This window comes from Aphanomyces astaci, assembly GCF_000520075.1.
Source record: "Aphanomyces astaci strain APO3 unplaced genomic scaffold supercont1.3, whole genome shotgun sequence".
Lineage (NCBI taxonomy): Eukaryota > Oomycota > Saprolegniomycetes > Saprolegniales > Verrucalvaceae > Aphanomyces > Aphanomyces astaci.
The window spans coordinates 414,663-425,673 of NW_009798266.1; the positions used below are offsets into that span (position 1 = coordinate 414,663).

Here is an 11,011-nt window from a genome sequence, read left to right on the forward strand (position 1 = left end):
AACATTTTTGAATCCACCGATTGATATCGATCGATCCATGTCCGCTTACACGAAGGCCGTCGGCGGGAAGCTGCAGCTGAAGGGAGGCCTTAACTTGTCACTCAAGTAAAGAGGATAGACCTACGTGAAAAGGGTCATGCAAGTGTGTTGAATGGTTGTGTGTGTGCTTGCTTCTAGGAAGAAGAAAACGAAAAAACGAAAGGCCGAGTCGGACGGTCGTCCCGCGACCGGCGACGATGACGACGACTTCCAGCTCGTGAAGCTCCAGGGTACAGGACGTATTCTCACATCTGGCACGACAGTGATGGGCAAAATGGGCACGAAATTCTACCACGAGCTGTCGATTGGAGACGCGTTGATCATTATGCATCCGACGTCGATGAAGGAAGAAACGCGCATTGTCAAGATGGTGCTCAGCGACGTGTCCATTTCCATCAGGTATGAATCGTTGCAACCAGGAACGTTGACCCATTATCGTGTCTGCAGTTCGCCATTCAGTTCCGATTTGGTCTCCACGACCACGTTCTCGTACATCAAAGCCCCACCAGAGGAAATCGACCAGGATGCCATCGAGGTACATAGATTCCACTCTCATTCAACACCATCGCTCATCTCACAGTGCACTTCCTCTAGACCAAGAAACGAAGCAAGAAGAACGAAGAAGAAACGTTTGCCTTCGGCACGTACGCCGGTGGCACGAGCGCCGGCTCGGAGTTCACGTACCGCGTCAAAAAGGCCGGGGCGTACGGTGGCTACGCCGTCCTCAAAGAGGTAACGCATCCATCCATCCCCCCATTCATCCATCCATCCTTGTCTCTCCGACGTGGCTAATGCGATCGACGAATCCGTAGACGGCGGACGCGAACCGGTCGCGGGAAGACTTGTTGGACATTCGCAGCAAGCGAAAAGGAGACCGACATTGCAATTAAAGATCGTATTTTTCTCCATATTGAAAACAATCGACGAGAAAGTTATAGTTTTCGCTTCAACAGGCCCGCGAAAAAGTCAAACGAGTTGCCGTCGGGGTACAGTTCGTACGACCGACCGCTTTCGCTCGTGGCCAAGAGGCACCCCGATGCCGTGAGGCCTAGTGTTGCCATCAATCAGCGTGTACTCGTTTATTTATCGTACTCGTGCACTCGATACAGGATAAACACACACATATATATGCAAATACGTAGTATACATGTTGTCGATTTGATACAAATTTGGGGAGGGGGTACAATCGAATCGCGCCAACCAAACTGATCCACAATCGATCTGATTGGTTGAATTTCTTTGAGAAATGGGTTTTGATTGGCTAATAATTTTGAGCTCATCTGAAGTAGCCAATCAAATCGATTTAAATTCCAACGAGAAACCACACCACGACACGAAAATTCACTCGAAAGCACGATACATTTTGTTCACACAATCCTGTCGTCATCTCCAGGATAAAATGGATGCACATGTACGACAAATACCATAATGGGCATGGGATGATCATCCAGCAACATTTTTATCGTCCTCGTGCATCCAATAATAATAATAATACTAAGGTCCCAACACATCAGTACACTTTTTGTCGTTGAAATAGAATTGTCCAGCTTTTAGTATACCATCATAGAATGGTCTTTCAATCGATGGCGCAAAGTAATTTAAAAGGATGGGGGTACACGAGTACGACAAATAATCATGGCCGAGGTTTGTGATTGAACTATTAATAGAATTGTACGGTTCCTTTTATCATATCGTATGCATCGTCGAATAAATAGGTCTATTATCATACTCCTCCACCATTCACAAGGATTGGGAGTACATGAATAGGACAAATACGACACTAATTGTCATATGTTGGTACCTTGAATCGTGGCCTTCATCGGTGGTTCGCCGGGCGTGTCGCCCTGGACCTGCACCACTTGGTTTGTGTGCAGCCAGTTCGCCGTGTACTCGTCTACGAACGGCGCGAACCCGTGGCTCTTGAACTGCTCCTCCATCGGCTCGTACACGTTGCAAAACTCGACGAGGAATGTCTCCCTACATCATCGCACATTGAACACTCAGTCGTCGTTGTCTCTGTGGTCGAGACATCCTAACGACCCCTACTTGGTGACAGGGGACGGGAGCAACTGGTTCAAACAGACGGTCGGCTCAGGGTTGCTCACGTTGATGCCGACGCCTACACACATACTTGCGCACTCAAGACGATGCATTGCGGCACACGAAGTACCTGTGGTCACATGGAAGCGCTCTTGAAAGTACTCGGACTGGCACAAGATCCCGCCAAGCTTGAGGTTGTTGGCGTACAGGTCGTTGGGCCATTTGATGTACACGTTCGTGGGAGTTGATGCGGCGGCAAACGACTTGATTGTGCGCACTAGCGCGAGGGAGACGAGGTATTGAGCAAACGGCAAGCTCGCGCCATTGGTGAGAGAGCTTTGGAAGGAAAACGTCAAGCAGCCTTGAGGAGACACCCATGTGTTCGACCCACGCCCTTTGCCGCCTTGCTGGGACGGCGTCCAGCACACCAAGCGAAAGTCACGCTGCACGTCTGTCAATCGCAATTCAAGAGACACTTTTTGCAACAGGGTTTGTGTCGACGGGAGAGTCTCGCCATACAAGATGTGCCGTCCGAGGTGTTGGGTGCGCAACTTGGTCAAGGGCAGGATTGTGTCATTGTTGGACGACGATGGCGTTTGGACGTGGGCAGACAATGCCCAGGACTGAATTGTCGCAGGTAGGTCTGACGCGGACAGAAGCTGCATCGCGGTATTGTCGGCGGCACTCATGAAGGCAGCTGCTGGATGTCGAAGGCGCTGGAACGAGGACCGAGCTAGGTCGAGGAGCATTCGCCAATCTGGGTCAACAAGTACGGATAACATCATGCCGTACTTAGGAAAGCACATGGATAAAGTTCCGGATAATAAGTGTGACTTTTGTGCTATGTTACATTTGTTATAACATCAAGATCCACACGAAGCCTTGTGCTATGTTACATTTGTTATAACATCAAGATCCACACGAGCCTTGTGCTATGTTACATTTGTTATAACATCAAGATCCACACGGCCTTGGACTCTGCTGTTGGCATGGGTGGGACAACGTTTGAGATGCGTCAATGCCGCTTCGTGTTCTGTGGCGCCGAAGACGACGAGCCGTTCAGCGTCTTGCTCCCAGTGGAGCCGGCCCCGACCCTCCAAGTCGTGCGCAGCCATTTCCCGTTTGAAGGCCGCTTCCACTTCCGCCTCCAGGAAGTCACGTCCGGCGGCAACTACGTATGGCGTGACCTTGTGGATGAGTCTACAGTCATTCCAATCGACGCGCTATTGAAGGTACTGCAAGTGTCGTCGACGCCAGAAGAGTACCCGGTATATAGCTCGCAGGTGGACAACACCAACGAGCTCGAGTCGTTCCAGCGGAGTTTTCGCGAGTCCTATGACGACAGCGCGTGCTCTGGCGACCACGAACGCTCGTCCAAGGGCTCCAACAAGCAACCTCAGCAGCAATCATCTTCCGCCGCCCCGCAACTCAACGCGCTGTGGAAGAACACCAAGCACCACCTCAACAAAACCACCGCCAAGGTGTGGGAAACCGTCGAGTTCACGGCGGGGCGGTACTTTGGCTCTCAATCCGGCGCCGAGAAGCCGACTGCAGCGGCGTTGCAAAACTTGGCCGCGGCCTCGGCGCTGTCCCGCACGCCTTTTTCCGACTCGAACCGCGACCACATGGACCAGATCCGGCGGTTGTGGGGCGCGGTCGTTGGCGACTCTGGTCGGCCGTTCGCGAGGACGTCGCCTGTGTGGGTGGACGAAGGGGGGTTTCCGTCCGACGACCCCGGCGCTACCTTCAAGGCACACGGGGTGCTGGCGTTGCATGCGCTGGCGTTCTTCACGGACGTCCACCGCAGTGCGTCGGACGAGATGCGACGCGGCGGGTACGCGTATGCGACAGAGGGGCTGCAGGTCGTGTCGATCCTGGTGGAGGTGCTAGATTTGGACTCGGGGCGGTTCCTCGAACGCGACGAAGTGTACTGGAAAGTGTTTGAAGACCCTATCGGGTGGTACGAACTGTTTTCCGTTGCGTTTCACGCCCACCATACGTTTTGGCGCCAACAAGGCAAGGGAGCTAGTAGCACTAGTACTAGTAGTACTAGTACCCGCGATCGCAGCTTTCAGCCGTCGCCGCTCGACTTGACCAAGCAGTTTGTGTGCCGCCTACTCATGCAAGCCCCCAAGACCGTCCAAGACGTTGTGACGTTGGCCGACACCATATATTAACACTTTAATTTGACTAACGCATACTAGTATCAAGTTGCGTGTCAAGCGTCGCTGTTCTTGCGACGGCGGCGACTCGTCGGCCCTGGCGAACTGCTCGCCGCCGGCGTGTCCGTCACGGCAGCCTCGTCGGCTCCTCCGTCAAAGGTCCTTAAGTGTGGCACGTTGGTCGAGTGTAGCGGAGAGGACGGTGGTGCGGCTGGGGCAACGACAACGTCGCCAATCGTCGAAGCAACCACGGAGGGGGGTGCGTTCTCCTCGGAGTAATCTGCATCGCTGAGGGTGGGGGTGATGTTGTCATTTGGAGCGTTGCTGGGTGGGGTCACAACTACGTCGATCATCGCAACCACCTCTTGCTTTGGTTGGTCTTCACCGTCAACAACCTCTGTCGACGACGGGATCGTATGAGTGATTGGCACTGTTTGGACGTCCATAGAAGGTTCTTGCAAGTAGTCGCTCTCGTTCCCTTGCTCCGTCACATGATAGTGGTCTGCCTTGCTTTCGTCCACGTTATGGTGTTCGTTGTGGGTGGTAATTATGTCGGCGCCACCGTCCACGGGGGGGTCGGCAGGAAGGGGGGGGGTGGTAGGAAGAGGGGGGGGCGCAGAAAAGATCGAGTTGGACGCGTACACACATGCGCGAATGCACTGTTGCAGCGTCGGCGCGTCGGTGGAGTCAAACGCAGCGGCATGGGGTTGTTGCCACCGTCGCTGCAGGGTCGCGAGGACCGCTCGGCGTTTCGATGGGGTGTCAATAAGCGCATACAACGACGAGTGCTTGATCTCGTCCATCTAGCATAGCCACCAATGAAATCTACCACAATACATATATATATATATCACGTGTCATGCACTCGTGACGTGAGCATGTGGGGGGATGTGTGTGTGCTTGCTTGGATGACATACCACACTGTCGTGCCGAATGTGTCGAATGGACTGGCCCATCCCAACGTAATACAGAATCCCGCCCGACGTTGTCGCGCAAAACAAGACGTCGCCGCCGCCCCTGTCGGTCGCCGACACAAACGACCCTGATTGACGTTATATTGTCGATTCGAAATTGTGGAGTGTACAGAATCACCAAATCGGCAAACAATTGATATACGACCAATCAAAACCCACAACACTAGTCAAGTAGCCAATCAAATCCACTTATCCGACCATGAATTATTAGTGTGTGAATCCAATTCGTGTAACACTTCGCATGATTTTACATACAAACGTCAAGACAACGAATATCAATCGATAGATTTGGCGAAATTTAGCAATCAAATTTTGGGCAAAAGAAATACAATATATATAAACACCAACGAACGGTCCTACCTGAAAAGAAGGCGGAAATGCTAAACGGAATCGTAAACTTGAGCTGCGACCCGGCCGTGTTGACAATAAACACGTCTCCATTCCAGCAACACAGCATCACTTCTTCGTCTCCATCTTGAAACAAGTTGATTGTCGCCATGGTCAGCAACGCATCGGGCAGCTACACACATGTGTGACGTGGTGACGAGGTCGCCATGTCACATACCTGAATACTCCACCGGAGCTGGCCCGTGCCAGCATCTTTGAGCTTGACGTGGCCGTCAAAGTACCCGAACGCATCGCACGAGGACGCCACGTCTTTGGCTTTGACCCCACTCAGCACGTACGCGCGACCGCACTGCAAACTGTCGCCATGCTCGAGCACCATCGACGACGAGGGGGTTACATGGAGGACATCCCCCGTGTGCAAACAGACGAGCAGCGAGTGTTCGATGTCTGGATCGTCAGGGGATGACATATCAGGTGAGGACGAGCGATTGTTGTCTTGGACAGTGTCGACGGAGTTGTGCTGGCTTGGAAGGAACGATTCCACCTACCACGACAACGATCCACAGGTTTTCGATGAAAGATATGCGATATGGTTACTTCGCCAGGAAGGTGGTGTGTGTGGACTTCCTTGGCAGCCTCCACCTACTACACGTCATCACACACTCGAATATGCGACCGAGTTTACGAGTGTACGTACGTTTGAAATGTCCACGAAATGAACAGTCGAGTCCCGAGTACCCAGCACAAGCAGCGACGGACCCAACATGGCGGCTGCGCTCACGTTCAACGGGATGGCCTACAGGTGGTGGTGGTGGTCACATTCGAAACCCATGACGAACAACTCTGTTTCGTACAAATTGCGTGTGCATGTGCAACGTCAGGGTGCCGAGACTTGACTCGACGGCGCGGCGCAAGACAAAGCACGTGCCTTCCGCGGTCATGACGAGAATCAACAGAGACATCACGGACGAGACGGTAGCTGGGGAAGTTGTCGTCGGGGGTTCGTCGTCAGGGGAAGGATGGGCCATCGATGCCGCAATCTGGATCATCCCATGGTGGCAACAAGTCAAGATAGAGCATAGAAGGGGAAGGACGACATCACGAACCGGTTGTGTGACGATGGACGTGATGCAGCCGTCCACAGTGTACGTGCATGCGCTGTCGCACGACGACAGACCCTAGCCAGGATGTGTCACTCGATCGATCACATGGCTTTGGCATATTCGTTGAGGCAGCAGAGCTATACCTTGAATATCGCCAGTTTGCCCGACATGGAACCCACAATCAACTCGCGGTCGCCGCCGACAGTGTCGACGTCGTCGGCGAATGTGTGCGCATTGGGCATGATTTTGCCTTCAAAATTGAGCAGCCCTGACGGAACCAGACATACCTACGATGACACAGCAGCAGGGCTCTCAGCATGCTCTGGTATGGCCCTCAAGACGAGGCAGAAGGACGAAGCCAGCATGCGTACCGATCGGACTGCCGCGCTCATCGCAAATGGAACTGGTCAAATTATCCGGACAAACCGGATATCCACCAAGTTGAAGACATGATGAACTAATTCGAAAAGCTGGATTACCAGCAAGACAACACCGTGAACTGTAAACGCCAAGAACATGTATTCAATGTGTCATGCGTCGATGACGTATTCGGTCGGGGCACCTTCCGCCAGCTTTTGTCGACTGTTGAGATCCGTCATGTGTGTGAATGCCGGCTTGGAGATGCCCTTCCACGGAGCTGCGACGAGAAGTGTGAACCGACATCCGCAGGCCACTACACCACGATCAATCTCATCATGTACGACATCGATATGTGTACCTGACGTGACGGGGCCATAGCCCCATGCTTTGACTTTGGCCACGACATCAGGCTCATACGAATCGGTTTCTGACGTGAACCGCCCGAGACACCCCGACGAGTTCCTGCCCCATGTGAACACCGATCCGTCTTCGGCCAGCGCGCAAGAATGATATGACGACGCTTTCACGTCAATGCACTTCATCTTGCGTTTTATCAGCTCGGGGATCTTAGCTATGCACCATCATGAGGTCACCACCATCCTCGTTCCATTGGCCAACATGAATGAGGTAGTCTTACTTGGCAGCAGGGCTTGCTTTTGCTTGCCCAAGCCCAGCTAAAACATAACACATACATCCACGTCATTGATGTCTCACATTGCGGTTCTTCTTCATTCTCTGCGGAGTTGATGAAAAGTCACAACATACCTGACCATTGAGACCACTGCCAAATGCATAAGCCCACCCAGAAGCGGAGGTAGCATTGCCGGCACCATGGCTCGCGACTTGTCGAGGCGCTGCAATGCACAGCGTGTGCCAGTTGCTGCAGCACACTTGCAGCACACGCTCGTTGTCGAGCGCCCGCACCAGCGTTGGACTGAGCATGTCGGCGTTCGATCCCATGCCGAGTCGTCCGCCGTCGCCGCAGCCAAACATGAACAGCTGGCCCGTGGCCGCGATGAGCCCCGAGTGTGCCGCTCCGCACGACACGTGGGCCACTCGCACTGGGATCTCGAGCAATGTCGGGGACGGAAAGCACATTTGAAGCTTGCGTTCGGCAAACACCCCCTCTCGCTTGGTGACCCCTAGCCCCAATTGGCCCCTGTATCGCCAAGATAGTATTCGTGGTTGTCATATTTTGTTGTTTGGGTATAGATCAAGGCATTACGTACCCCCAAGCAGCCCCCCACGAGTACACTTTTCCCGCGTTGGTGACGGCAACCGTGTGGGAGTTGCCTACTCCTACGGCCACGACCATGGCTTGGGCTAGCGCTTCCACCGGTCGAGGCTGGGGGTTCTACGATGCCGCCAACGTTCTTGTCATGATAGAGCTTTTTTGGAACTCGACCAACCTCATTGGTATTTGTGGCGTGCCCCGCGCCCAGCTCGCCGTAGTCGTTTTTCCCCCACGTGTAGCACCGACCGGTGGTGGTGATAGCCGCCACGTGGCCTTGGACCCGAGCGCATGCGAACATTTCGACACCTTCCACGCGCAAGTGGCGCACCACAGACGGATAGAGAAAGGTCGTGTCGCGGTGGGAAGGCAGAGGGGGAGGTGGGGGGTGCTGAAGGGGGATGACATTCACGTCGGGTTTGGCTTGTTTCGGTGTAAACGCGGTGGGACCGACGCCGTTTCCGCCCCAGGAATACACCTCGCCCGTCGATGCCAGGGCAAAAGCATAGTCTGCATCAAAACCCTGCGAAGATAAGGCCACAAGTCATAGATTGCCACGGACGAAATGATTGCGTGTTGAGTACCGTAAACACTCGAGTGACCTTTCGCCCTTTCAACCCCATGATCTCCGTGGGCACGGCGCAAGCGTCGCGATGGCCGAGGCCCAATTGCCCTGAAAAGTTGTTGCCAAAGCCAAACACCCCCCCGGACGCTACCCCCAGCATACGTATCGTATCCCACGTTAACCATGTTGACGGTTTTCAAGGGTAGTAGTACCTTCCACCTTTTCACGCGTTCGATTCTCCTTTTCAATGCGCCGACGATGGGCCAGAATCGCAGGTTCATTAACCCAGTCCTGCAATCTGGCCATCAGCGCTACCTTTTTGCCATCGAGGTCGACGCCCAACAAGTCGGCCACTGCTTGCAATTGCCGTGTGGACATCTTGGTGAAGTCAGCTGATGACCAAAACTCACGTGTCTTTGGATACGACGAGATGGCTTGACCCTACATGACAAAGTTACTCATGGATGCAAACGGGGACGTGATCGACGTGGTCATTACGTTGTACGTCGGAGGTGCTCGTCGTATCCAGTCGTCAACGCCGTCGACAGCCTGCTCATGCGATCGTTTGGGGGACGAGTGTGGTGACTTGCGCTGCTTGTGCTCTCCGTCCATGCGAATCTGCGATCGAATGGCATCTTGCAGCAACGCCATAACCTTTTCCGCTTTTTGGACCCGAATGCGCTCCAGTAGCGCGGCCATGCATGCTCAATGGAACCTGGCGGTTACATTTTCGAGACATACTTCCTCTGTTCCATATTAGTTGCGACATTTGACTTCCGGTCGCCCCCAAAAATTGAATTCTTGTCCAAATTCGATGCATGATATCACGTTCAAAAGAGAATCAAAATCTACAGGTATGCAATATTGACTGCAAAGCGCGGAAAGCAAATTTTGGCGCTCAATTTTCACTTCGCCATCGGGTCTCCGAATAAAAATTCAAAATACGATTTTCACAATTAAATTTTCCGGGACCTAAACACGTCAAGCACCATGGCGCGCCAACCCACCGGAAGAGAGCTCTCACACGCCAAGAAGATGGAGGTGATCCGTTGCTTGCATACCCTGTCGACCAAGGGCAAACTTGCCCGCGGGGCGATCCTCACCACGGCCTCCGAGCACAAAATCCACCGGACCACCGTATCGCGCATCTGGAAGGCCTTTCAACGAAACGAACTGCTACCATCGTTGAAAGCTGGCCGTGTAGGCCGCTCGCCGGTATACACGCCACACCTCGTCGCCAGCACCGTCCGCGAACTACCCCAGTCACTCCGCTCGACGATGCGCCACATTTCCGAGGCCACTGGAATTCCTCTTGGATCCTTGCACCGAGCGCTCAAGGCTGGAAAGCTCCATCGACGCACCACACGCTTAAAGCCTCTGCTGACGGACGAAAACAAGGCGAAGCGTCTTGAATTTTGCCTCTCGCACATTCGTCCCTCCGGTCCTCCCAAAACCCCGACATTCGATGGCATGTGGGATGTCGTTCACCTTGACGAAAAGTGGTTCAACGCAGACAAGAACGTCCGCAAGGTGTACCTGACGGAAGGTGAAGAGCCTGAGCAGCAGGCATGGTCAAGCAAGCGCTTCATCCCAAAAGTGACGTTCCTCGCGGCCGTGGCACGCCCTAGACATGACTTGGAGCGTGGCATCAACTTTGATGGGAAGATTGGCATCTGGCCGTTCGTGCAGTACCAACCTGCTCAGCGGAGCTCGCGCAACCGTCCGGCGGGAACTCTTGTGGCAACATTGGTGAACGTTGATGCACCGATGTACCGGGACTACGTGCTCACGTAGGTCATTCCAGCTATCAAGGCAACGTTCCCTACCATCAACAAGCGCGTAGTTCTCCAGCACGATAATGCAACGCCACATGGAGGCATCACCGACGCTGACCTAGTGCCGGTCTCGACGGATGGGTGGTCGTTTGTCGTTCGCTGCCAGCTACCAAACAGCCCAGATCTCAAGGTGTTGGTTCTGGGCTTCTTCGCGTCAATCCAATCTTTGCAGTACAAATTGGTTAGTCGCACTGTGGAAGATGTTATTCGTGCTACGCTCGCTGCGTTTGACCAGAGTGGCGGAGAGGCTCTGGACAAAGTGTTTCTTACCTTGCAAGCGGTGATGCGCCTTGTCTTGGAGAACAATGGTGGGAACCACTTTCGCCTGCCGCACTTGCGCAAGGATGCGCTGCG

The 11,011-nt window shown here is 53.7% G+C and overlaps 7 protein-coding genes across 8 annotated transcripts; 4 read left to right on the top strand and 3 right to left on the bottom strand.

The window, feature by feature from the left end:
• Window positions 1-15: 15 nt before the first annotated feature.
• On the top strand, window positions 16-1,083 carry H257_01727 (hypothetical protein). Its single transcript, XM_009825070.1, has 5 exons — window positions 16-105; window positions 178-438; window positions 487-574; window positions 634-771; window positions 852-1,083. The coding sequence occupies exons 1-5, from the start codon at window positions 38-40 to the stop codon at window positions 927-929; spliced, it is 633 nt and encodes a 210-aa protein (XP_009823372.1). The 5' UTR covers window positions 16-37; the 3' UTR covers window positions 930-1,083.
• H257_01728 (biotin-[acetyl-CoA-carboxylase] ligase) lies at window positions 920-2,853 on the bottom strand. The gene is made up of 4 exons (XM_009825071.1): window positions 2,210-2,853; window positions 2,086-2,158; window positions 1,841-2,016; window positions 920-1,087 (listed from the first exon to the last, which is right to left on the bottom strand). Exons 1-4 carry the CDS (start codon window positions 2,826-2,828, stop codon window positions 972-974), a joined length of 984 nt encoding a protein of 327 aa, XP_009823373.1. The 5' UTR covers window positions 2,829-2,853; the 3' UTR covers window positions 920-971.
• Window positions 2,854-3,045: 192 nt separating this feature from the next.
• On the top strand, window positions 3,046-4,836 carry H257_01729 (hypothetical protein). Its single transcript, XM_009825072.1, has one exon. The coding sequence runs from the start codon at window positions 3,069-3,071 to the stop codon at window positions 4,254-4,256; it is 1,188 nt and encodes a 395-aa protein (XP_009823374.1). The 5' UTR covers window positions 3,046-3,068; the 3' UTR covers window positions 4,257-4,836.
• On the bottom strand, window positions 3,046-7,070 carry H257_01730 (hypothetical protein). Its single transcript, XM_009825073.1, has 10 exons — window positions 7,038-7,070; window positions 6,810-6,953; window positions 6,670-6,741; window positions 6,418-6,603; window positions 6,261-6,359; window positions 6,161-6,205; window positions 5,781-6,107; window positions 5,576-5,735; window positions 5,159-5,283; window positions 3,046-5,044 (listed from the first exon to the last, which is right to left on the bottom strand). Exons 1-10 carry the CDS (start codon window positions 7,056-7,058, stop codon window positions 4,298-4,300), a joined length of 1,926 nt encoding a protein of 641 aa, XP_009823375.1. The 5' UTR covers window positions 7,059-7,070; the 3' UTR covers window positions 3,046-4,297.
• Window positions 7,071-7,166: 96 nt separating this feature from the next.
• H257_01731 lies at window positions 7,167-9,543 on the bottom strand. Of its 2 annotated transcripts, XM_009825075.1 has the most exons (9): window positions 9,321-9,543; window positions 9,035-9,263; window positions 8,842-8,969; window positions 8,436-8,780; window positions 8,256-8,380; window positions 7,792-8,185; window positions 7,664-7,700; window positions 7,385-7,597; window positions 7,167-7,339 (listed from the first exon to the last, which is right to left on the bottom strand). In XM_009825075.1, exons 1-9 carry the CDS (start codon window positions 9,519-9,521, stop codon window positions 7,197-7,199), a joined length of 1,815 nt encoding a protein of 604 aa, XP_009823377.1. In that variant the 5' UTR covers window positions 9,522-9,543; the 3' UTR covers window positions 7,167-7,196. The 2 variants fall into 2 exon arrangements, with proteins under 2 accessions (XP_009823377.1, XP_009823376.1); XM_009825074.1 differs by having other exon boundaries at window positions 7,167-7,597.
• A 269-nt stretch (window positions 9,544-9,812) lies between these two features.
• Window positions 9,813-10,616, top strand: H257_01732 (hypothetical protein; the record flags this gene model as incomplete). The annotated part of the gene is made up of 1 exon (XM_009825076.1): window positions 9,813-10,616. The coding sequence occupies one exon, from the start codon at window positions 9,813-9,815 to the stop codon at window positions 10,614-10,616; it is 804 nt and encodes a 267-aa protein (XP_009823378.1).
• Window positions 10,617-10,734: 118 nt separating this feature from the next.
• Window positions 10,735-10,941, top strand: H257_01733 (hypothetical protein; the record flags this gene model as incomplete). Its single annotated transcript, XM_009825077.1, has 1 exon — window positions 10,735-10,941. One exon carries the CDS (start codon window positions 10,735-10,737, stop codon window positions 10,939-10,941), a length of 207 nt encoding a protein of 68 aa, XP_009823379.1.
• Between the last annotated feature and the right edge of the window lie 70 nt (window positions 10,942-11,011).

Bases quoted from the DNA above. Each gene is read 5' to 3' on its own strand.
- H257_01730 (XM_009825073.1), bottom strand. From the start codon at position 7,058: ATGAGCGCGGCAGTCCGATCG. The intron at 6,108-6,160 runs GTAACCATATCG...TTGTCGTGGTAG, and splicing joins CACACCACCTTCCTGGCGAA to GTGGAATCGTTCCTTCCAAG. The intron at 5,736-5,780 runs GTATGTGACATG...ACATGTGTGTAG, and splicing joins AGCTCCGGTGGAGTATTCAG to CTGCCCGATGCGTTGCTGAC.
- H257_01729 (XM_009825072.1), top strand. From the start codon at position 3,069: ATGGGTGGGACAACGTTTGAGATGCGTCAATGCCGCTTCGTGTTCTGT.
- H257_01731 (XM_009825074.1), bottom strand. From the start codon at position 9,521: ATGGCCGCGCTACTGGAGCGCATTCGGGTCCAAAAAGCGGAAAAGGTT. The intron at 8,781-8,841 runs GTACTCAACACG...TTATCTTCGCAG, and splicing joins AGGTCACTCGAGTGTTTACG to GGTTTTGATGCAGACTATGC. The intron at 8,381-8,435 runs GTTGGTCGAGTT...GCGGCATCGTAG, and splicing joins ACGCCACAAATACCAATGAG to AACCCCCAGCCTCGACCGGT.
- H257_01727 (XM_009825070.1), top strand. From the start codon at position 38: ATGTCCGCTTACACGAAGGCCGTCGGCGGGAAGCTGCAGCTGAAGGGA. The intron at 439-486 runs GTATGAATCGTT...TCGTGTCTGCAG, and splicing joins GACGTGTCCATTTCCATCAG to TTCGCCATTCAGTTCCGATT. The intron at 772-851 runs GTAACGCATCCA...ACGAATCCGTAG, and splicing joins GCTACGCCGTCCTCAAAGAG to ACGGCGGACGCGAACCGGTC.
- H257_01728 (XM_009825071.1), bottom strand. From the start codon at position 2,828: ATGCTCCTCGACCTAGCTCGGTCCTCGTTCCAGCGCCTTCGACATCCA. The intron at 2,159-2,209 runs GTACTTCGTGTG...GTATGTGTGTAG, and splicing joins GCGCTTCCATGTGACCACAG to GCGTCGGCATCAACGTGAGC. The intron at 1,088-1,840 runs GTACCAACATAT...TGGCAACACTAG, and splicing joins GATGAAGGCCACGATTCAAG to GCCTCACGGCATCGGGGTGC.